The sequence below is a fragment of the Vespula vulgaris genome, chromosome 1 (assembly GCF_905475345.1).
Source record: "Vespula vulgaris chromosome 1, iyVesVulg1.1, whole genome shotgun sequence".
Classification (NCBI taxonomy): Eukaryota; Metazoa; Arthropoda; class Insecta; order Hymenoptera; family Vespidae; genus Vespula; species Vespula vulgaris.
Window position 1 is genome coordinate 11,226,775 of NC_066586.1, and position 25,054 is coordinate 11,251,828.

General features: G+C 32.0%; 1 protein-coding gene across 9 annotated transcripts in view; it reads right to left on the minus strand.

The window, feature by feature from the left end:
• The window catches only part of LOC127064951 (focal adhesion kinase 1), an 82,762-nt gene that overhangs the window by 17,738 nt on the left and 39,970 nt on the right, over positions 1-25,054 (minus strand). For 3 of the 9 annotated variants that reach the window (XM_050996709.1, XM_050996700.1, XM_050996691.1), the window contains exon 2: positions 12,066-12,681. The exons of 2 other annotated variants lie outside the window; for them this stretch is intronic. In XM_050996709.1, coding sequence (XP_050852666.1) covers positions 12,066-12,148 — 83 coding nt within the window. In that variant the 5' untranslated portion in view covers positions 12,149-12,681. Of the gene's footprint in view, positions 1-821; positions 1,282-12,065; positions 12,743-25,054 lie in introns of those variants that run through there. 4 more of the 9 variants (XR_007781877.1, XM_050996661.1, XM_050996719.1 and 1 more) reach the window with 3 other exon arrangements.

Below are 25,054 nucleotides of genomic sequence, written 5' to 3' on the forward strand. Positions count from 1 at the left end.
GTATGTATGTATGTATATATGTATAATATATAAATATGTACGTACACGTGTTATATCGTAGTGTTTCGTAGGCGTGCGGAAATATATTTCAACAATTGAAAGTAGGTGAATATGAAAACAGTCGAAGGATCCTTGCGTAATTATGCGGTCACGCTAGTTATGATCGGTGCTTACTTACGTTTTATTAGATATATCTTTCTTATAATTTTTGTTAATAGGAAAATAAATAATGTTAATTATTAAATGCATTTTTTCTTTTCTTTCTTTTTTTTTTCAGAAATTTTTAAGAAAAAAATATATCATTGCTATTCAGTAAACATTACAACAGAAATAATGGAAAAACAGTACATTATCATAATGTCGTTTACGCAATTTAATGAAAAACTAAATTGTTGCGCATATGTTACATTGCTCTCATTCGCTACAAATAGCATAATGAATTATGTATTTATGATATATAAATGTAAATTATTATTTCAAATATTATTAAACGATACATTCAATTTTATTAGTTTAAAAGATAACGAACATAAAACTTGTTAATTTTTGTTTGTAATTCTTTAAAGCTTTTGTATTTAAAATTTAACATTTTTTATTTATCATTAAAAAATTTATCTTATTAAAAAATATACTCTTACTTAATTAAATACTTTTATAATAATTTATCATTATATGCTTGCAATGATACAAATTCTATTGGATACATTTAGGATAGAATGTAGAAAATTTTCAATCAATGTCAATGTGTTGAACTAGATTAAATTTATCGTAAATAGATTGTTATTCTCGAGCCACATGCATTTTAGGATTAATCGATTTACCTTCTACGAGTAATTCTGTGAAATTTCCACGTGCCAAGCGTGTCTGGACTATATGAAGAATCATTGTATCCTAGCTGGCCAAGAGAACACAAGAGACCTCTGCTATCTCTTTTCCATCGTTTCTCACGCGACACATCCTTTTCTTTCTTCATTAAAAATATCCTCTTCGAATTGTTCGTAAAGTCTGCAAGATTCTCAGTGCGGCGGCCGTGCCACGAAATTCCATTCGTTTTTCTTTCCACGAGCTCGAGCATCTTCGTAGATTCAACTTTCTTCGTAGATTCAACAATTAGTAATTAAGAACATTCGTGAACGATTGACCGATATCATCAACAGTATTAGCACCAATCAATTTCAACGAGTGAAACAAAACTCGATGCTCGAAATGACATTCGAAAATAAAACGATAATATAGTAATCGACGATTGAATCGTAAATCGATACAATAAATATTATTCGATATTATTCAAATTTCTTGCTATTCGATTTCGAACGAAATTTTTCGGAAAGAATTTCTTGGGAGAATGATGTACTAAGAATTTAAAGGAAAAAAGAAAAAAAGAAGAAGTAAAGAATTAAATTTGTATGTTCTTTCTATTTTTCTTTTCTTTTTTTCTGAAAAAGAGAATTTTTAAGAAATCAAATCATGAAACTGATCAAAAAAGAGAATTTTTAAGAAATCAAATCATGAATCAAATCATGAAAACATGAAACGCATTGAAGCGTCTCGCACGATTCGCCCTCGATGAATTATCCGAGGCTACTTCTATTTTCGTCCTTCTTTTCTTGCACCATTTCTCAATTTTCTCTCTCCCTTTCTCTCTTTCTCTCTATCTTTCTACTCACGATCACGCGTGTGCACACATTCGCTGTCGAGTATACACTGATCGACCTGGTCGAATCGACAACCTGCTGTTCTCTCTTTCTCCCTCTCTTTCTCTTTCTCTTTCTCTGTCTCTCTTTTCTTTCTACCTAGCTTTTTCTCGATCCTTCATCGTCGTCTATCCGTTCCACCCTTTTCTACGCGTGGGTCGTCTCGCAAAAATCACGCGATGCCCCGTAGAATCGACTTGATTAGATACGCGTCCTGCAAATCGTTTCGTCTCGCTTGATTTTCCACTTATTGTTACCTTTCCGTTTTATACGTCATTATGAAACAGTACCTTTTTCTTTTGGATTGTCAATTGACTAGAAAATATAGATAGAGAAATTTTCAATCTACCTCGTCACTTCCGTCTTATTCATTTCTCACATTTTTCTTATCGACGTTTTATAACTGATAATTTTTTTTTTTTTAATACAATAAGCGATACGAATTTTATCGTTATTATAAGAATTCTATTTGAACTTCATTTGACGATAAAAATTGTTTATTTAAAATTACGATTTTCTAATTATTCTTACAGAAAAATTTTTTTGAGATTAAATTTCTGTACAATAAAAGAGAAACAAAATTTAAAGATAAATAAAATTATTTTTACAGAAAATCAATATTAACTATAAATCGAAAGATAATAAAAACAAGAATGGAGAGGAAAAAAATCGATAAAAATTACAATGGAATAGAACTAGATCTTTAGGAAATATCGAAGTAACTGCATTTCGAGATATTCGAAGAGCTTCTGGCAAGGATCGTCTACGGATCGAGAGGATCAGTGGGTCGTCCCTGGACACGATTCGCATAAGAAGTACCGATAACGAAACATTTGTAAGTCGCGATAGTACTCGATTCCTCAGTGTATCGTCTTGGAAACATCCATGACAATAATAGTAAAGAACGATGCAAAAGAAATGCCACAGAGGGAAGAAACGAAGAAGGAAGGAAGGAAAGAAAAATTTTTAAATATTAAAAAAAAGAAGAATAGAGAGAAAGAGAGGAAGAAAATTCTATAAATCTTTCGGTGATTTTATTCCATGGATAGTCAATGAAAAAATAATCTTAATAAACGTACAATAATAAGGAATAAAATAAAATATTAAAAATAAATGAAAATATAATACAAAATTAAAATAAAATTCTTCGTTTTCCATCAATCTTTTTTTCTCTTTCTCTTCTCTAAATACAAAATACATGATAAAGAAAAATCGATAGAGAGAATATTAAATAGAATAAGAAATACAAATTAAAATAAAAAGTAGAAATCTTTTTCGAAAAAAAAAATGTGTGCGTGTAAGAGAGAAGGAATAAAAAGGAAGAGAGGATAGTAGGAAGGACGGAAAATGAAACTGGTCGCGAGGGACAAGGATGATACTGAGGCTTGGGGAGATGGAAAATGAGAAGGGAGTGAATTACGAAGCGTCGAATGAAAAACCAGAGCGTTAGCTTGATGTACGAGTCAACTCTCGAGCAAGGTACAGCATCGTGTTTCTGATTATCGAACGCGAAAGCTCTTTCTCATCTTGTCTCTCTCTCTCTCTCTTTTTCTCTCTCTTGTTTCTGTCTATCTCTACCCAGTTCTTTTTTTCTCGCTCGATGAAAACTCAACGGATGCTTCAGAATAATCGTCGGTACACACAGGACGAATCCGGTTGTTACGCGATGGCTTCGTCGACCTGAATTCTGATTGCACGAGAGGAATCGAGAAATTCGGTATCTTCGTTTTTGGCGCATCGTAAATTTCGTTTAAGTAAATGGGAAAAAAGAAATTATATATATATATATATATATATATATATATATATATATAAAAGCGAAAAAGAAAAAGAGAGAAAGACGGAGTGTCTTTGACTTCAACCAATTTGCGATCCTTAATGCATTCGATTAATATCTCAACACTCGTCTCTTCTCTCTTTACTTTGGTATCTCGCAAAATTTAATGATCGCCCGATCTTTTCGCTAATTATCCGTTACGTCAGATACTTAAGAAGAGGTAGCGTAGGAATTTCTCGTCGTGTCGTGTTTGCTTCTGGCGAAAAGGGCCAGTTTAATTATTCGAGAGAAAGCTTTACGAAAAGTAACTTCCTTAAATTCTCTTCGTTATAAAAAACTTGCTAATTCATGTAATCACCTTGAAACGACGAAGTTTTTCAAAGTAATAACAACGAACAGAACCAGTTGTTCTACTCGCATTTATTAACTCTTATAAATTATAGCGCCCGGCAAATTTTTCGAAACTAAATTACAGATGGATTAATTAATTATATTTAAAATTAACGATTGTATAATCGGTTGAACAAAAAATTGTAGTCGAGTAAGTTTTTTTTTTTTTTAAATATTTACCGAAAGTTTCGATTTGATAAATTAATTTTCCAATCAACATTTGTTGTACCTTATCGATCAGACATTTTTGTTCAATAAAATTCTTCACAAATTTGTCGTTCGCAGCCGTACACAGAATTGAGATTATTTAATTAATTTCTAACAAACATACTGGTTACAAAAATCTGAGTTTGACCTAGTTTCTTTTTCCTTCTTGTAAATACGTAAGTACATCTGTCTTACTTCTTGTGTACATTGTTATTTCTTAATTTTTTTTTTTGTTCTTTTTTCTTTTGCAAATATTTTCTAGACACAATTACACGTCGCATAAATCGCAAAGAAGGGTTCAACGTCCGTGCAAGTCCGTTGAAATTTTATCATAATGCTGGTACAACACGGCAGTTTCTCAGTCGTGCATTCTAGTCAACCACTCTACGCCGTTCGTCCGCGTTTGCGATTATTCTGTTTGTCATCCGTGACGCGTAAAGCGCGTTTGCGAACGCGAAGGAAGTAAGTTGAAGTGGAGCGTGAGGAGAGCCCTTTGTAATTAAGTTTTGTAAAGGAAATCGTGAAAGTAACCCATATGCAGGTATCATACATATCGAGAATTCTAAACTATGTATTAATCTCGATAAGTGCAAGATAAAAATAACGTTATCGGCGAGTTTCGAATATTCTCGCCGAGACCTGATACATAGTAATTAATTCACACGTGAGTTTCCCTTTTAAATTGAACAAGATTTACGATGGACATCGCGATATCGATTGAACTCGTGTCATTTGCAAAAACTACTTTCATTAGTATCATTCAAGCGAGTTTACTACGTCTATCACATGGATTATTAATAATAACATGAAAGAGAATAAAAACTCTTCCTTGTACATATAATTTCTTTTTCTTTTCAATGTTTACACCAAATTTGTACTTCTTATTTTTTTTTTACTCTTCTTTTGTGTTTGAATAGTTTTCCACTTTCGTTTATATTATCGAAATAAGATTTTTTTGCACTTTATTTTTATATACACGGTTTAATCAATTTTTTATAATGGATTTGCATATTACTTCATTTCAAGTTCGTAAAAACGGAGTAGAAAAATTTAATGCTAAATTTGGTACATATTACATTTATTAGTTTGCATTTGATTTTAATTTATTTTACAATGTTTTATCGATCTATCAATAAGTTATTGCGAAATGTTTAATAAATTAATTCAACAGAAGAAAACGTTTTAGAAAAAATTGTCAAATTTTGCTTAAAACGATTTATTCCCTTTATTAGAAAATAATTATTGATTTATCGATATATTCATTAAATAATTTACAGAAAAGAATGGATGGTGTAATGATAAATTCAATGATCTTAATAAGAAGAAAGTTTTATGTATAAGACGGTGTTTCTAATGTTTTAAAAGGATTTCGACGTCGAAGACGACGTTCTAACGTCAGGAAGACGCGTCTCGTAAATTGCGTACCACGATGACGAGCGACGATAGGAGTTAACAGCGTTGGGGATCCGCTTCGTACTCGTGCTCAAATAAACACGAACAGCCTCGCAAATTTAACGTCTCTCCGAAGCACTTGGGACACTCACAAAGGACGTAGTAATGAACTACTCGATGTAAGAAGCTTTGCTAAACGAGGAATCGACGATATTACGACGAATTACGGCTTTACCTCTTTATCATGATTTTTCTGTAATAATTTTATCGATTAATCGAACTATATAACTCAACTACAAAGAATATTATAATGCATGTTGACGAAGAAATTCCTTCGATGAAGTTTATAACGTTTATGTAAAAAAAAAAAAAAAAAATTTCTCATGATTTTATTTCAAATTTATAATATAATTGTCGATCGAAAATCGTTATCAAAATTTGAAGAATAAACATCGAGATAATAATTTTTATCGATTTTATAATAAATGTTTTTTTTTTCTAAGAAAAACAAAAATTGAATAAAATAGAGAGAGAGAGAGGGAGAGATGGCATTAAATGCATTATCGCATAATATGACTAATTAAAATATTTGAAAATTTTGTTATAATTCATAAAGCATGAATTTTCGTCATATTCAAACTAACGATGCAAACCACGAGGAAAAAATAAATTATTGCGTTCTCAAAGAAACAAAGAAACGAATTTTATTTACGCGCTTCGTTGACAATGAACTCCTATAATTTGTAACTTCTTTCAAGGTTGAATATTAACAAAAAAAAATAAAAATAAAATACAGTAAAAAATAAAAAATAAAAAAATGAAAGAAAGAAGAAAGATATTCATTTTGACCATTGAGCTTCGCGGGATGCCGCTAATTAATTCGAAATTTTTCGAGATCCAACCAAGCTGATGAGTTTCCTACACGGACCGTAAAATTGAAACTCGATGGTCTGGTTTAGAAAATGTTGGTGTCTCTACGGGTTCTGGTACATCAGTTGTACGTATGAACACGATGGTGGTCCTTTTAGATTCTAAAATTACGACCCTTGATAGCTTTAAAAGTTCGTTGAAACTCAACCATTACAGACAGTACGAGCCGATCGATTTTTTAAACTCTTTGAAGCATTACGAGCGAATATTATTATATCTATTATAATACATAAGTTATACTACAGTAATACATATATATCTTTTTCTGAAATTAATTAAATAATAAAGTTTATGACAAGGAATGAACAATCCCTATATATATATATTATCATATAAGTGAGATTAGAAAATTTATAGAAAATATAACAAAAATCAGCTGATTTTGTTTATTGTAATCATAATAGAGCAAATTATATTATACTTATTTTTTTATATATAAATGATACAATTATAACTATATAAGAATAATAATTCTATTAGAATTATATTTATAATTAAAAAAAGTTGCATTATATCTCTTATCTAATATTCTTAATACAAAATAATATAAAATTGTGTTATTATAAATTGAGTGAAGCCTTATTACATAATGTAATTAACGATATTAACAAAATTGACTTAAAACCGGTATATTATATAGCTTATAAGCCGTTAATAACATGTCGAGTATGAGAGCATCAGGGTACTTGTAAGCCTTCGAAAAAAAAAAAAGAAAAGAAAAGAAAAAAATCTTCTGATGTAGCCTGAAGATCATAGATCAACTTAGTCACGATTTTGATGTATAAGACACGTTAAAACAGTATGGATAATAAATTAATAATAGTGGCGATTAACGTACTCGTTATCGAATATGGATAGAGTAAAAGGTATAACGTTTAAATCTCCTATATAATCGCAAAATATCACGTGAGCGGAGGCAATTATGTAATAAGTAGTCTACGTTTGCCGTTGATATTCTAAACGAGAGAACGAGAGCTGTAGGAACAGTGGAATATAATTCTAATTTTCACGTCCTGAAACACGAGAGAGAATTTGAAACTAACTCAAACTACCGAACGCGCCACTTGTGGACGTTGTCTCGAACGTCTTTTCGAACTTTTCGTGGTACTAGTCTAGGCTTTTGGCTTAAGGGTAATCTTACGAGCAAACTTTTCTCATTTCCCAGTTGGAGTTTCGTACATAAATATATATATATATATATATATATATATATATATATATATATATATACACATATATAAAAGAAAGAAAGTAAATCGTTCGTCATCATTCGAACTAAGATTTTCTTTCGTATCGAAAGTTATAACAAAAACATCCCTTCGTTATTAATTTCAAGATCATTTATTAGATTCGATTATATCGATGGATAATTTTTAAAAAATTCATCGTTAATGAATCATTTCTTTTGTATTATTATTAAGATATTTTATTGACGATTGACATGATTTTTGGTAATCATTTTTTATATACAATAATATTGATGAATCACTTTCTATATAGATAATACTCATCTTTATGAGTTCTTTTTTTGACAAACGTTCGGAATACGATCGATATGATTTTTCGAGATGGACGTTAAAGGTCATCGACCAACGCGTATGAGTCATCGCACTGAGTCAGTCTGGACAAACGAGGACGAACGTCGACCATCACGAAAACTAACCCAGTTTAAAGAGAGAATCACGTAATAAGAGCCGTCACTATGCGAGCTTCTCTTCGGGCTTCGTCATAAGATCTATTAACGCACGAGTGATCTTGGAAATGATCACAATGTTTTTAAAACTTTTTATACATTCATACTTATCTATGTATGTTGAAATCGCACGAACGTTGAGGAAAAGAAAATAGAAGAAAAAAAGAAAAAAAATATATATATATAAAATATCCCTACATATATATAAACATATAGAAAAAGAAATTATAGAAAGAAAATATAAAAATAAATAATAAAAAGAAAAAGAAGAAATATCATCAATAAAATATAGAAATACGGCGAACAAAGATACGAATTTAGCCAATGATAAAACAGCAACTTGCGGCGAGTTAATGGCGAGCGATTAGCTGGAAATATTAAAGTGCTATCGAAGACATGAAAATATCTTTTAGTCGAGGGCATATACTCGACACGAAAAAAGGAGATACGTAGGTCTGCGTTTTATGCCATAGCATAGAGGAGCATAACTAACTTTAAAGACTCTAACTCTTCGTTCTTCGCGTTCACCTCTTTACCTTAGGATTCTATTTACATAAGAAGGTTTAAATCGATTGCGTCTACGATTCCAAGTTAGATCTCTATACTGTACATAAGATGGAAGCGCACGGTAATGGCTTTAATTAGTTAGTCGTATCGAGCGATTTCTCATCGCGTATGTATTTACATAAGATACCACCTGTCTAGATCGTCCAGGGAAAGTTTAATTGTAACTTTAACGAGTCCCCGATTAAATTAGATGTTTCTACATATTGCGAGATCATACGTTCCTTTTAATTTATCATCTGCGTTAACCCTTTAGTACACATGTTTCTTTTACTCTTGTTTTTTGTTTCGCTTTTTTTTTGTTTCTTTTTATGTTAAAAAGAAAGTAATAGGAAAAAAAAGAACGCTATTATAATTTGTTGAAAAACTAAGCAACATATTTGTAAGAACATTATGTATTTATAAAGACGTTATTAGAATTTATTTAAACATTGTATTATGTTATAATTCTGCAAAGAAAGATTTTAATGATTTTAATAATTTGTATTTTTAAACGATCGATCTATCATCAACAAATATAAGATACGCAAATTGATGTTTGACGATTAGAACGTAATTGAAAGATACGATTAACGTCTGTACGCTTTTGAAAGGCAGAACGTATTTAAAACTTGAATTTATAATTAGAAAGGGTAAACGAAAATTCCTAGCCCTTTCTTGCTCCGTGGAAATATTCCCTTAAAAATTTATCAAGGAAAATGATTATCTTGAAATACATCAAAAAGATAATAGAAAATATGAATAATATACGAGTATTAAAAGAAGAGATAGAAAACTTCGTTTTCAACATCGTCCAATTACCATACCTTTCCTCCAATCTTTTTTCACAATAAAAATGACGTTTGAACTAAATAGCTAAGATAATTTTTCAATTAAAAATTCAAATCTTTTGATAGATATAAATTAATTTATTTCATTTATAATTAATTTCCTTTCCGTTACATTTTCTCTTTCTGATATTACTTCGCCATTTTTGTCCAACCTTAATCTAATTATAATAAAGTTCTTCTCTCTTTCTATCTATATATATTTCTCTCTCGGTCTCTTTCATAAACGTATTAGTAGAAATCAGGAGATGGGAAATCTAACGAGCCGATCGCGATTCCGATGCTGCGAGTCGAGTTCGAAGGATAGTTAATGGTTCCAATTAACAACGGTTACCGGAGAGAGTTCGTGGTCGATGATGGCAATTTTGCCATGGTTACCCAGGCATCGACGTAACAAGGACGAAAACGAGCACTTTCTGCATCGAGCTTCTCCTCTCTCTCTCTCTCTCTTTCTTTCACTCACTCACTCACTCACTCACTCTCTTATTCTCTTCTCGTTCGCTTCTCGTTCTTCCATTCACGAATCGCAAGGAACCTCCCGAGGCTTTATGCGCGCAAATTGCCACTGGCTGGTATTCAAACGAGGCAACCCCTTTGTTTAAACGCCTGTTCCCGTGGCTCTCTGAAGATTCTAACAGCTGGATGCTCGACGTACCTAAGAAGAGGTTACACCTCGACCCCATCGTAGAGAACTTTTCAAACGTGTTCTCGTACATGCGTCTTTACGACGCCTCTTCGACGCGATGTCGGCGACGACGAGGAAAATCTTTTTTGTCAAGAGCTAACTTTAACAAGCAACTACGTAGTACCAATTAGATAAATTTCTTAAAAGATATACTCGTCTTGATAATTCTAAACTAGTTTTAAACTTTCTTTGATAAAAGTTATATAAATAAATATTAATATTATTATTAATAATATAGAGGAGTTAAGACAATTGTTTATTTCATTAATCACGTTTTATTATTTTAATAGAAAAATGTTATCCTTTTTTATAGTTATATCATTAATCATTTTCTATGTAAATCAAAGTGTAAGGAAATGATAAATTATTATTGTTAACTATCTATGTTCTGTCTAAAATACTAATGAGAGAGAAAGATACGATACGAAGAACGAAAGATAAAACAAATGCTAGTTCCTGGAAAACTTCCTGAAAAAGTTAGAGGAAAATTTGGTTCTGACGAATGCAGTTATTAGATATAATAATCATAATGATATATGTTTCTAAATTTAGTCGATAAGAAAAATTGTAATATACGAAGAGTAAACGATGAGACACAGTTGTCTCTGAAAATTTTATAAAAAGATTGGAGATTAGAAAATTTCATGTAACGTACAAATATAATTATTAAATATAATAATATATTTTTGATCTTCATATTTTTTAATCTTCATTCAGTAAGAAAAATTATAAGATACAAGGAATGAAAGCTAATACAACGTTAGTCTCTGGAAATTTCTCACAGAGATTAGAGATAATTCGATCGTGTCGTATACATATCGCGAATACAATTATCAGGGGTTTAAATCCGGGCTCCATGGGCAGCATCCTAACTGCAGGGATACAAAGCTATTAAAATTCCTGTATTGTATTGTAAAATAATGTTGTTGCTAAAGACGATTGATCGAAGTTTTTGAATTGTAAAAAAAATAAGAGAATTTTTAGACCATTTTTAATAAAAGCGTCAATTTTACATAATAAAAATCACGTTTGAGATACTAAGATAATTTTCGATTAAAAATTTAAATCTTTTGCGATACATATAAATTCGTTTATTTTATTTATAATTAATTTCTTTCACGTTTCATTTTGTTTTTCTGATTAATTACTTTGCTGCTTTTTGTCCGACTTTAAGCTAATTATAATAAAGATATATAATAAAGATATGTATATATATAAACTTCGAAATTTATTGGACGATTCTTAACTACGACATTATTTTACAAGATAATACTGGATTTTTAATAATTTTGTGTTTCCATACAGAAATTTAGGATTCTGTCTGAGTTTTCCTGCAGATTATAGAACCCATATATCAGACAGAAAGAATTTTTTCATAAATCTTAAATAAAATATCAAGGAACTATGTGGACTCGTTAGTTTTTCAATTCATTTTATGCCCTTCCTGAAAAAAATTTGCTCAAACTACGTAAACTTTTCGACGCCAAAAACGTATGCAAACCCTTAAATATAATGATATATATTTATTAATGCATTATGTATATTAAATAAAAGAGATCGTACAAAATAAAAAATAAAAGATAGAACACGTCATTGTGTCTTAAAATTTCATGGAAAGATTAGAGATCAAAAACTTTGATCGTCAGGAATAAAATTATTAAATATAATAATATATAATATTTCTACTTAATATATAATATAATATTATAATATATTATAATAATATACATATTTAATAACCGTAATAATAGGTAAATATATACCTATTCGATAAAAAATATGGTCAAACACGTGGAATGAAAATATAAAACACGTTATTACTATACGTTACTAGTACACCTTACTCTCTGAGAATTTTATCAAGAGATTAGAGATTAGAAAATTTGATTATGTCGCGAATACTCACTCGGTGGTTTCGAGGTACTGGAAGACCCGGTAGACGGGGCGTCGATACATGAAGAGGTGATCCTCGACACGCTCCACCATCATCCTAAAACCACTTCATTCGAAACGGTGGGTCACTTATCATCACCCACCACTTATCACCGCGTCTTCAGTAGTAGTAGTAGTAGTAGTAGCACAGCACTGTTATCACGAATAATTATATCAACGAATTTTTTTTCTTTTTTTCTTTACGAACGATTCTTTCGACAATTCCTTTTTTCTTATTCAGTCTTTTGATCCTTTTATATCACTTATCTTTTTGTCTTTCGAACAAATTCTTATCAATCGATAGGACGGTTATTTGAAATACAGGCACACAGATCAAAGAAATTTTCGTGTTATTCGAATGATTTTGTACGATCTAAATGATTTTGTTAAGATCGTATTTCCAAATCGTGATTATTTGTCTCTCTTCAACGATTTAGACGGCAAAGTGTAAACGACTCTAGATTATTACTAGAAATTTTTAGACGGTCATGGATGGAACGATCACTTTTTTAAAATCAGTCTTTCACATTCGCAGTCTTCTCTTATTGAAACGTTTCTTCTAATAAAGATTAACGATATGTCGGTTGACCCTTAAATGCACGTAATCGTAAAATTATCATTTTTATGCCTATTAAAAATTATAATGATACAACTTTTGCTATTATTTTCTAATACAATAATATATATATATACACATCTTTCATAAATTTTTCTACAAAAAATAAATCCGACGTCGTATAATTAAATATCTAAAAAAGAAAAAATGAGAGTCGATATTACGTTTTATCGTAAATATCGATAAAACACGGGCCGATAAAGACGAAGAGAAGACGAATTTTGAAGTAGCTCGGTTTTACTCGAGTGGCTACCGTTAAATCCGCTATGAATCGTACGTTCCGGTACTCGAATAAGAAGAAGAATAAGAAGAATAAGAAGAAGAAGAAGAAGGCCTGATAAGAAGCTTGCGTGCAAATGCATATATGCATGGGCAAAGCTATCCTATCTCGAAACGACGCTACGACGACGATGGCGACGTGGGCACCGCCTAAAGCCGCCTGCAGTCTCCGCAAAGAGAGAGAGAGAGACAGAGAGAGATAGGGAGAGAGGGAGGGAGAGAGAGAGAGAGAGAGAGAGAGAAAGAGAGAGAGAGAGACAGAGAGCAGCGACCACCGCAGTCTTATCCCCCGCGACACAGGGCAATCAACCCCTTGTCTCCTGGATTCCTTCGTGCGAAACGCGGGTCCCTACTAACTTGGGAAAGGAGAATATCGATCGTGCATTACCGGATACGCGTGAACCCTATAGTTTGGTCTATTAAACAGTCAAGCAACTATACTGTTAACTCGTCTCTACTATGTAATCAAATTCCTTGTTATACAGGACATTTTTATTCATAAAATTATATATCATATTAGTCACGTTCGTTTAATTAATTAATTTTTTTTTGTAATTTTCTATAAGGACGTATCGTTTGCGAAATTGATTTTGTTTTTTGTTTGCTTTTTTTTTTTTTTTGAAAGAATGATTTTTACTTCTTTCGCGATACATTGCTCAGATATTTTGATCGGTAAGGAACATTTGATCGACTCGAGACGTACGGACGAACGGAAAAAGATCTTTGGCACGATGATCGGCCCCGCACTTGAACTTTCACGACGAATTCACGTTGCTAGTTTCAAGAGGACCACGAGATCTCTCTTTTCCTCTCTTTCTCTCTCTCTCTCTCTCTCTTTCTCTCTTTTGGCTTGGCTAGGTCTTAGAAAAGATCGATGTTTACTCGTGGACAAGAGAAACCGTATCGAACTTTCAAGTAGTCGAGTTCGAAATTGGTGCAAAGCTATTAGCCCGTACTTTGAAACTTTCAGTTCGAAAAAATTCGGGGGATCATCGAAACTTTTCACTCGTGATGTGGATGTATCACTAAATAGAATAGAAAATTCTACGATATATATAGTATATATGCCTATGAAAATAAACGTTATTAGTTATATAGTCGCCGGGATACCTCGAAAGAGCCCGCGCGAAATTCAGTAAACGCGATTTCCGGCATGGCGTGTCACTGACAGAAACCAAGGTCGTGCAACCTTGACACGGCAGGAACATAAAATTTCTCCCGCCATCGCGTATTTTGCTATTCCCTATTTCAACTACACCCGCTAATCTTTCATCCCGATCATCGGAATATCCTGCAACCCAGGAAACTCCTAACAAACACTTTCTTCACACGAACGAACTATCACAATGTACGTACCATCAACGATCGATCGAATATTCTCTTGACTACACCTGAATTCACGAAAATAATCCTATCTCACCGTAAACACACATCGGATACACCGTAACCAAACATCACGAGTCGAATGATGATACAGTAAGATTGTTAAATACTAGTCCGATTATTTAACATTTTCGTAGCCTTTCTTTTTCGTGACCTTGGACATGGGCGAAGGCCAGATCGCGTCTCGTTATCGAAATTGAAAATATCGTAGATACCGGAAGTAATAAAGCTCGCGCTTAGCAACAGCCAAATGTCTTTCTATCCCTCTTTCTCCCTCTCTCTCTCTCTCTCTCTCTCTTCCTCTCTTTGCTTCTTTCCTTCCTTCAAAGTTCTCGTCTTCGTCTCGCTGGACCGACGCGTTCTGTCGCGATGCAGTGTGTCGACGTTCGCGACAAGGACGCGCGTTTTCTATATCTCTCTCTCTCTCTCTTTCTCTCTCTCTCTCTTCGGTCAACGTACTATATAGAAGACTATACGCGAGTAGGTATACGTTTTACCGGCCGAAGGGGAGCAGGCGCTTTGCTGGGTGCGGCAGCCTGCGCCGCGACGCTCGGCGTCCCTTCCACCACCATCACTACCACCACCACTACCATCTCTACCATTACCACCACCACCACCACCACCACCACCACCACCACCACCACCACCACCACCACCACCACCACCACCGCCACCACCACCACCACCACCACCACCACCACCTCCACCACCACCAGTCTTACTAACACTAACAGCAACAGCACGCGTTCTTCCTACTCGACGTTCGTTGCTATCACCACTACACCACCATCACCACCATCACCATCACCATCGCGAGCATCGGACTCGGCACCACCGACGCCACCGCCCCTCCTAAAACGTGCGAGCGAGGCCGAAGCTAACGGCCGACCGAGCAAGCTTCGTGAGATTTTGTGTCTGTGTATGTGTGTATGTATTTTTTTTAGGTATGTGTTTGGGTTGAGCTACAGTGGTTACAAAAAGTATTGACACTCGTCTGAATTTTTATGTTTCACAATTTTACCACGATCGTCCTGGGCTTTTATTATAATTGTATATAAATTATAGATTGGACATTGGAAATATATGCAGAGGGCGTATTTATTTTCTATGAAAAATTTATCTCGATATTTTTTTGTGGTATTCATCTCGACGTTTTTAACTCGAGTTATATATTATATATATATATATATATATATATATATATATATATATATATATATATATATATGTATGAGGAAATGCGAGGAAGAATTGATTTAAATCAAGTTTGAGTCGATTCATCAATACTGAAAGAAAGAAAAAGAAAAAAAAAAGACAAAAGTGAAATAAAGTAATAAAACAAATTATTGTATTTATTATTATGTTATTAATTATTATTATTATCATATGATTTTTGTAAAAAAATACTGAGGGAATTCTAAAAAAAAATATAAATAAATATATTAAAAAAAGTAAAGCAAAAAATATTTTTTATATCTACGATACGTTTTCAAACATTTCATCGATACGAACGTATTGTTATCTCATATTGGATATTAGGAAAAAGATTTTCAGAAACGTTGAAACAAATTTTCGAGACACTCTCTTATATTAATTATCTCTTCTTGGTAACTCTAATAGAATTTAATCATGCTGAAAGTTTGTATTATTGACGAACTATCCTACGATCGCTTATTTTCAACTTTACACTGGGAGACGCTGCATGCTTCAGGCAATGTGCTCTAACTCTGACTTTGTTCGAATTAATGATGCGTTGAGAAAAGTTCGAGCTCGTTCGTGCGTCCACAGGAAGGTCGTCCAAGCAAAGTCTATGAGAGTTTTCAATTTTTTTCAAGTCGAAAACTTTTCTCGTGACGGCGTTCTGCGAGTTGAAAAAAAAAAAAACGAAAGAAAGAAAGAAAAGAAAGAAAGAAAAAAAAACAAAGAAAAAAAGCTGAAAAAGAAAAGAAAATGTTTGAAAATAATTATCTCTACATGTTTTTTCTCTGTTGTTTTTCTTTTTTTTTTTAATTATTTTTTTTGCTATATAAACGAGTATCTGATATTTTTGTACGATAATCGAACGATTCACTTTCAAACGAGTTGCGATCGATCCTTAATGCGTCCCCGAAACGCGACTCCCGAACCTTCTTGAGCCTTCTTTTTACGTTTTATCGTAATGTGCTCGTTGAAAGCCGACCTTTCCCTTCGTACAGACCCTTTCTTCTTTTACACGAGGAAACGATGAGTTCCAACCAGGAAAGTCAGCCGGTTATTCTTGCGAAAGTGAAAAAAAGAAAAAAGAAAAGAAAAAAAAAGCGAACCCTCTTTTTCTTCTTGAAATTCCGATGCAATCGACGGAGTTCCGATTGTAAGTGGGTACGAGTACCTTCCAAAACGAACCTAAAACGTATCTTGAATATCTTGAAAAATCTGAATTTTCGTAGACGTTACCTTCTTTTCCCAGACGGAAACGTTACATTTAAGACTTTATCATTTTTTTCTATTTCGATATTTCTTTGCCAACAACAAAGTTATTAATCTTACTTTGTCTTCTTCTTTCTTTTTTTCTTTGCAACAAATATTCGAAGTTTAGATATTAACGTTGTGAACGTACGACTCATATCTTCGTTTGCAGCATATGTACTTTAAAAAGGGAAGGATTTATCGAACGGTAACTGGAAATGTAGTTTGAAGAGTTCGCATTAGCGAACAAACGTGGGGAGAATTCCACGAATTCCAATCGAGCTTTTTCGATGATAAAACGATTATAAGATTTACGTAGGTACATTCATCGAAATATTTATTCTTTGTGATTACTCATGGATTTATCGAGGAATTTAGTATTGGAAAAAAAAGATGAACTGATTTTCTCTCTCTCTCTCTCTCTCTTTCGTAGTTTTTCTATCGCCTTAAAAACGTATTGTAAGTTTACTCGTTTCGGTGAAAATCGACAGAATGTTATCGGACGAAAACTTTTCAACTATCCTTTAACACGTACCCTTCGAGATAAAGCGAGTCACTTCGCGAGATTCTGCGGGTAAACATCTTGCACTTTTTCCCGGGTTCACCGTTTAAAAACTTTTCCTAAACGTTTCGAATCGAAAATTGTAGAATGGATTATTACGATTTCACGATTAGAGTATACTTTCCTCTCCTCGAATATTATCATACGAATTATAGGAAAACGATCGATTGTCGACTTCATTGATATTTGATTTAAATGATATATAATTTTTAATTCCGTAATAACTTCAAATAATTCATAATTTCTATCGTATCAATATGCCATTTTTAAAGATGTCCGATTATCATTGATTTAATCCATTCGAATGTTCAACGTGAAACCCCGTGCAAGTTATCGAGCGATAAGTTGGAAGGGCGTATCTGCAAGTTTTCGAGATGCATCTGGTCTCGCGAACGCGTGCATACCAACCCTGAACGCAGAGCAACGAGCCCGGAAAGCCGGCTGGCCAGGAGGGTGGACGCAACCCTATTCGGTCCTAGTACGTACATATATAACCCTCGATGTTTCCTGTAAGTACGACTAAGCTATTCCCTGCTACCGATGCGCAACGCGAATATCGGAGGGTAAGGGTCAGTTCATCTGTATACATATACGTGTACGTATATGTGTGCGTGTGCGTGTTCGTGTTCGTGTGCGTGTACGTGTTCTCCCTTACATCCAACGAATTTGCGTTTGCATTGTACGTTCGGACAATAGGGTATCAATCTCTTTAAAAATATAAGTTCATTAATATTAATGAGTGTAAATCCGCGAAAATAATCGTTGATCGGTTGACAGTATTGTTTAAAGAAGTAACTTAATCATTTATATTTTCTTAGATTTTAATTAAATTTATCATTTTTTTTTTTTTTTAGATAATACGAATTTTTTCGTGCTTGCATCCAGAGGATGGATTTCTAAGAAAAATTATCGAATTGTTTAAATGTAAATGAAAGATAAGTAATTGATCTTACGGATTATTACTTATTTTATACGATCATTCTTATAATCAACGAATTGAAATCAATTACAATATTAATGCATATGTCTGAGAAAATATTTAGCGAGGAAGGATGGTCGAAATTTTCTTTTCTTGTTTTTTAAATAAAACTATAAAAATTTAATACTAAAATAAATTTTTATAATCTCGTGAGATGATTATAAACATTCTGGACAAACTGATGTAAGGAAAAGAATCGGAGTATTTTTGTATTATTTTTTATGATGATTTTATGAAATATATGAGGTAAAAAATGTGTAATGAATTGATCAACTGATATAAATGAGAGAGAAAGAGAGAGAGGAGTCGTTTTAAGTGGCATAGAAGTTGGCATTGCGGTCATCGTTAAATTGGGATCACCAAAGTCAACGTCGAAAAGAGCTGTTAACGTCACACGTCGCTCGATCATAATGGATTACATGCGATGTAACATACACAGCGTGTAAACTATGGGTAGTAAGATCTCCGATATAAAAAGAAATATAAACTATATCGACCGGTAGTAAAGTATCGAAAATTATCGAAAATAATAAAGTCAATAAGAAATAATATCTTTGATTTCATAGATAACAATAAATAGAAAAAATATATATAAAATAAATGATAGAAATTTAACGAGTTACGTTATCGGAAATGGCGAAGCAAAATTAAAAAAACAATGTTTGAATTAGCAGATACGAGGATAAGAAATATAAAATATACGAATCAAATATTATTTATAATGTTACGAAATGAAAAATGTAGGAAGAAGAAAAGAAAAAGAAAAAAGAAACAAAAATGATTTTAAAAAGAAACTAACGAACGACGAGTTGGCACGATTTGTTGGACAATTTAGATTGACACGTGTTATAGATATTTACGTAGGAAATTTTATAAATTTTATCGGAACGTTCGTTAAATCGTTTTACGAGAACACTTTAAAATCCTCAAAGTAACACGCTCGTTTTGCGGAAATACCGATTAAAGGGAGAACGCCATTGGAGAAAACTTAATTTTAAGAAGTCGTATACTCTTGGCACGCGGACAATTAAATTTATTCGACGCTCCTCTCTGTCTATGGCAGTTATACGATTAGAGAAAACTAATTTAACGTAACTTTCAGAGAAATTACTAAAATAGATTACGCGTGCGTCATCGTGCGTCTAGAAATAAAATCGTATTTTATAAAATTATGTCCTTTAAAATTTTACGAGTTGAGAATCGATGATTCGTTTAATACAATAATAGAATTCGTAATATAATTCGTAAATATAATAACAGAATAGAAATTTTATGAAAAATCTTTGTTTGTTTATTTTGTTTTCATAACATAAACATTCAAATATAACGTGGATAAAGCGTTGAAAGTATAAAATTTGTTTTTCTATATATACGTACGACATAAAAACGTCAAAATAAATCACGATAATTGTTAAATACTTATTCACTGCGAGACAATAGTAAAATTGTGTTGTTATCATTGAATTTAAATTTTATTGTCATCGGATTCAAAGAAATTCTCTCAGCGTTATAACCATCTTTCATTTTTCTCATCTATTGAAATTGAACGAAAGGAAATTCTAAAAAAAATAATTTTAGTATTTTGTTCCTTTTTCTCCGAACGATTCGAAAAGAATCCTGATAGAAATTTCTAAGAAAGAAGTCTAGGATGCTAGTTCTAAATTAATTCAATGAAATTCGAAATTCCTTAGAGCTACAGCAAATTCGTCGTGGAAGATAGAAGAAGGAAACTGAAAATTCGTAGGTTTCGATTTTTACGATTTCTCTCTCTCTCTCTTTCTCTCTCTTTTTCTCTTTCTCTTTAGAATTCCGAACACGTACGTAATCTTGACGTTGGCGCATCCTGTAGTACGACAGGATAAATTCTCGATAATACTTGGAAAAAAAAATAAATAAATAAAACAAACAAACAAAAAAGATAACTAACATTTCCTTTTCTTTACGACATCTTATTCTCTTTTACAAGACGTCTGTAAACATTTGTAAACGATCAATTCTTTCTCTCTTTAAAATCTTTCGTTATCAGAGAATCAGTTTCGTTCAAACTTTTAAGATTTCCAATGAAAATCATTATCTAAAATTAAAAAATCGCTGATATTTAAACCACATTTTCATTCGAATCACTTCTCTATTATCAAAATTTCGAACTATGTTCATTAGTATGTAACAAATCAACGCGAATATTCGTTCATTAACATGGAATTATTAATTCCCGACGATTGAAATAATTATCGAAGTTCTACAAATTATAAGACCATTCTTCAAAACTTTTTCCTTTAAAATATAACAAAAAGAAGAAGAAAAAGAAAGAAAGAAAACAGAAATATAAAGCAATAGATAATATTTAATTTGAAAACTAATTTCACAAAACTCTTCACGAAATCTAAACTTTAACGAGACCCTTTAAACTATAACAAAAAAGAAAGACAGATAAATTAAAAAAAAAAAAAAAAGAAACAACAAAATAAAAAAGAAAACAAATGTGAATAGATAATATTTAATTTGAAAAGGACCCTAACGAAAGGAAATTTAGGGTGAACTCTCTTCCGTGGTCTGGATCATATCGTTACCCTTCTCTAACGTTTTCTATCTTCCTCTCTCTCTCTCTCTCTCTCACTCTTTTCTCCCCTTATCCCTTCTGCTGGTTCACCCTACATAAGATAGATGAGCCCTAACGGAAAGGGGATTTGGTTTCGATGCGAACGGCCAGCGTGCCACATAAAAGACACGATTTCATCTCATTTCCTTTCTACTTTCTTTTTTTTTATCTTTCGCACGTTCTTTTCTTTGCTTTTTTTTTTAGCTCCCACCGATATCGCGTTTTATCTTCTATTTCTGTCTCTCTCTCTCTCTCTCTGTCTCTTTCTCTATCTCTATCTCTCTCCCTCTCTATTTCTTTCTATCTCAGTTTCTCGTATCTATGGTTGCTCGCTTCGTCGCGTTGGTCGAGTATATCGAGTTTATCGATCCGCGAAGCCTGGCTCGGCTTCGAGTCTCTCACGAGGATGCTGTGAACTTTTTTCTAGTAGTTCTGGGAAATGGAAAACAATAGTTTTTCTTCATTCTTTTTTCTTTCCTTTTTGTATTTTTTCTTATCTTCTTACAAATACCACGGCTATGAGAAAGTATCCGTTTTAACGGTGTCTCGAGGTGATTAAAAAGTGGAGAAGTACTTTATCTCTAACGGAAAATGTGCTTTATGACAAGGCGTTAATTATCTAAGGTAGTTAGGAAGTCATCGTAAGTAAGTAAGTTTATGATATACGATAGATTTACCGAAAGGTTAATAAAATTAAAGAAAACTTTGATTGTTATTGAAAAGATATCGATAGTCAGTTAACTTCGATATCGAAGTTAAATGAATTTAATCGAGTACGCTTCGAAAGTTTGTAGGAATTGCGATTCTGTTTGTCTGATTTCTTTTATAATTAAATATAATATTAGTTTTAAACAATGGATTTAAAGCAAAGTTTATCGAAGTTATATTTTTTCAAATTAAATAAATTCAGAATGAAAATTCTTTTCGTTTTCGTTCTTTCACGACGATTTACTCGATAAATTATTATACATTTTACGATTGTTATATAAGTACTTATATTATTAATATTGAATACGAGTAATATCTTATATGAAATATTTTATCAGAAAAAATGTTACATAACAAAAATGAAAAGAACGTTTTAAGCGGATAAAGTTAACATAAAGGCTGGTCGATGTTTACTGTCTTTTGATTCTCATTTTGCGGCCAATCGTACGGAAACTCTCGGCAAAGCTTCGTCGGTAATTAAAACCTTCGTAATTAATGACGAAGCTTTCGAGTAACAGCGGAGCTTTTTTTACCCTTTCCGAAACAAAGAAAGATTTACAAGCGTGGATTATGTCAAAGCCATGAACGAAGGAAGGAATAACGCATAACGGTGGAGAATTATCTTCGTTGATGTCACATTTGCGGCTATTCGATTCGTGTAAAATGAAAGAAATAAATTTGGACATATAAATTTTGATTTCCAAAGAGAAAGATTTTTACTGAAATTTTGATTATTTCAATTGGCAATTTAATTTAATTGCGCTATAACGCAAATATTTTTCGTCCGTAAAAAAGCAAATGTACAAATTTAAACTTAAAGTTTCATTAACTAACGTATATATATTAAATATTATACACATTTTAAATAGCGTTATATATATATATACATATATTTTAAATGACGTCGTATAATATAAATTAATAAAAATACAAATTTTTATGTGTCCGACTTTAAAATTACATAGCCACATGATGGGTTTTATTACCATTAATATTTTTAATATTATTCAATATTATTTTAATATTATTTAATAATTGCTATTAACAAGATTTTCAAAGAAGTAAAAAAAAAAAAACCTTGAAATATTTTTATACTTCTTTGTTTGTTTGTTTGTTTCTTTCTTTCTTCTTCTGCAATCTTTTCATCGTTTCATCGCTCAAAGCGCACTTTTAAAAGTAATAAATTTAAAAGTAATAAATACTTCGTAAATAATTTAAATATTAATTTGTAAAAGTAAAATACTTTGTTTGCTCGTTCGACTCAATATTTTAGACGAACGTATTTCGTGGGATTAGAAAGCCGTGAGATTTTACGGTACTATGGCATAGCTGATGCACCGACGGTGGTGCATCAAGGCATCGAAGGAAGTCTTCCATGCTCCGGCAGTCAAAACATTTTTACCACGGTATCGTGGTATCAGAATTTGCCTTCCCTTTTCTACCGGCTGAGGTGCTTTTCCATCGCAAGATGAAAGATCTATCTTGGTATACTTTTTTCCCTTTACCCTCTTCCTCCCCCTGTAAAACCAATGTTCTATCTTACTATCAGTCCACGAGGAAACATTTACCGACTCTCTTCTTCCGGCGCATTAGTTTTTATCGTTTATCGAATTTCCTGCTTTAATATTCGTTCCGGAAATGATAAACTGTAATAAAAGTGACTTTGTTTTATATATATATATATATATGCTATATATAGAAGAGAATATTTAGACTCGAACGTGATACATATGATTTGTTGAAATGTTTGAAATTCTTTTTTCGTGTACACAACAAAACCAATTATTCGATCAGATTACTTTATTAATTTTAAAGGACTCTTTAATTGTTATAATTAATTATTAAATATTTTAGTATATAATATTTTGATCGTTATAAATTTATTCTATATTATTAATCTATATTGTTACTTTTATTTTAATAAATATATAAATCTATATATTACCCGTTTTATTTCTATAATTATATCTTCGATAATTATAATAATTGTTTTATTAATTTAAAAAAGATTAGCAATTACTATTACTTTTTTCTTTGTACGTACAATCAGATATCTTCAAGTTTGCTCATTTAAATTCTCGACCTTGTATATCTTCATATATGTACTAATTTTGATTAATGACTGTTCTTTTCTGCTACCTATATAATTTAACTTACAAGAGATAAACCTAATCGAGAACCCGACTCTCCTCTGTTTCTCCATAACGAGAAACTTACGCCGAGACGTTCCGTTTCCCCGTCGCTAATTACAAATTCACCCTTTGTATCCCGAAATACTATTCCAAGAACGTTTTTCCCTCGACAAACGTTTTCTCTTTGAAACAAAAGAGGCAACTTTGGTACTAACAAGAAATTGTAATAAATAACATGACTGCGATAATAGTGCCTTATAATTGCCTATAATTTATAACCAGAAAAAAAGAAATAAAGAATATCATCGTTTGTAATTTTATATAAATAGTTATACGCTCAAAAAAAAAAAAAGAAAAAAAAAAGATGATAAAACGTTCTAACTCTACGTATACAAGAAATTTGCTTTTGTAAAATATCCCTTGTTTCTAACGTTAATTAGATTACCTACCGACATATTAATATTATTAATATATTAATATATTATCTATTGATACCTAAAGAAATGAATCTTTTTAATTTTTATTTCGAAATATTTTACGAAACATATGGCACTATCAAGACGATTTATTTTAAAACAAAATATAATTCATTTGCTCTAGTCATGATTTTTATAATAAAATAAAAATAGAATGAAAATAAATAAATAAATAAATAAATAAATAAATAAATAAATAAAATGTATACATTGAATTTGATATTATAAAATTGTTCTTTCCACATATTTTCTTAAACGCCTTAGAAAATGGCCTTGAACTTGCATAAGACATCGTGGTAAAGACTAGTGCAACCCTCGGTGCAGCGAAAGTGCACACGCCATCCGGTCTGCGACCGACAATGAACAGCGACTCTTCGCTCGTTTCTGCTTTATCCGCCGCCCTCGATTTATCGCACAATTATCGCATCTGTTCCCTCTCACCCGACTTTCTTCTCTCTCTCTCTCGTTCTCTCTCTCTCTCTCTCTCTCTCTCTCTCTCTCTCTCTATCTCTTTCTCCTTATTCCGATGCAATTTCTTCACCGTCCAAGCATCCTTCATGAAAATCATTTCGTTTTTATAACAAGCAAATGTTTAAAATGTCTACAAAGAATGAAATAAAGAAAATTGCATCGAAATTTTTTTTTCTCTCATTTTTCATTTATCATCATTTTTTTTACTTGATTTTATCTCTTTTTTCTTGTTTACTCTTTATATTTTCGTTGATTTTTATTCAATTAATTTTGTATACGTATATTTATGTATGACACACACACACATACATTA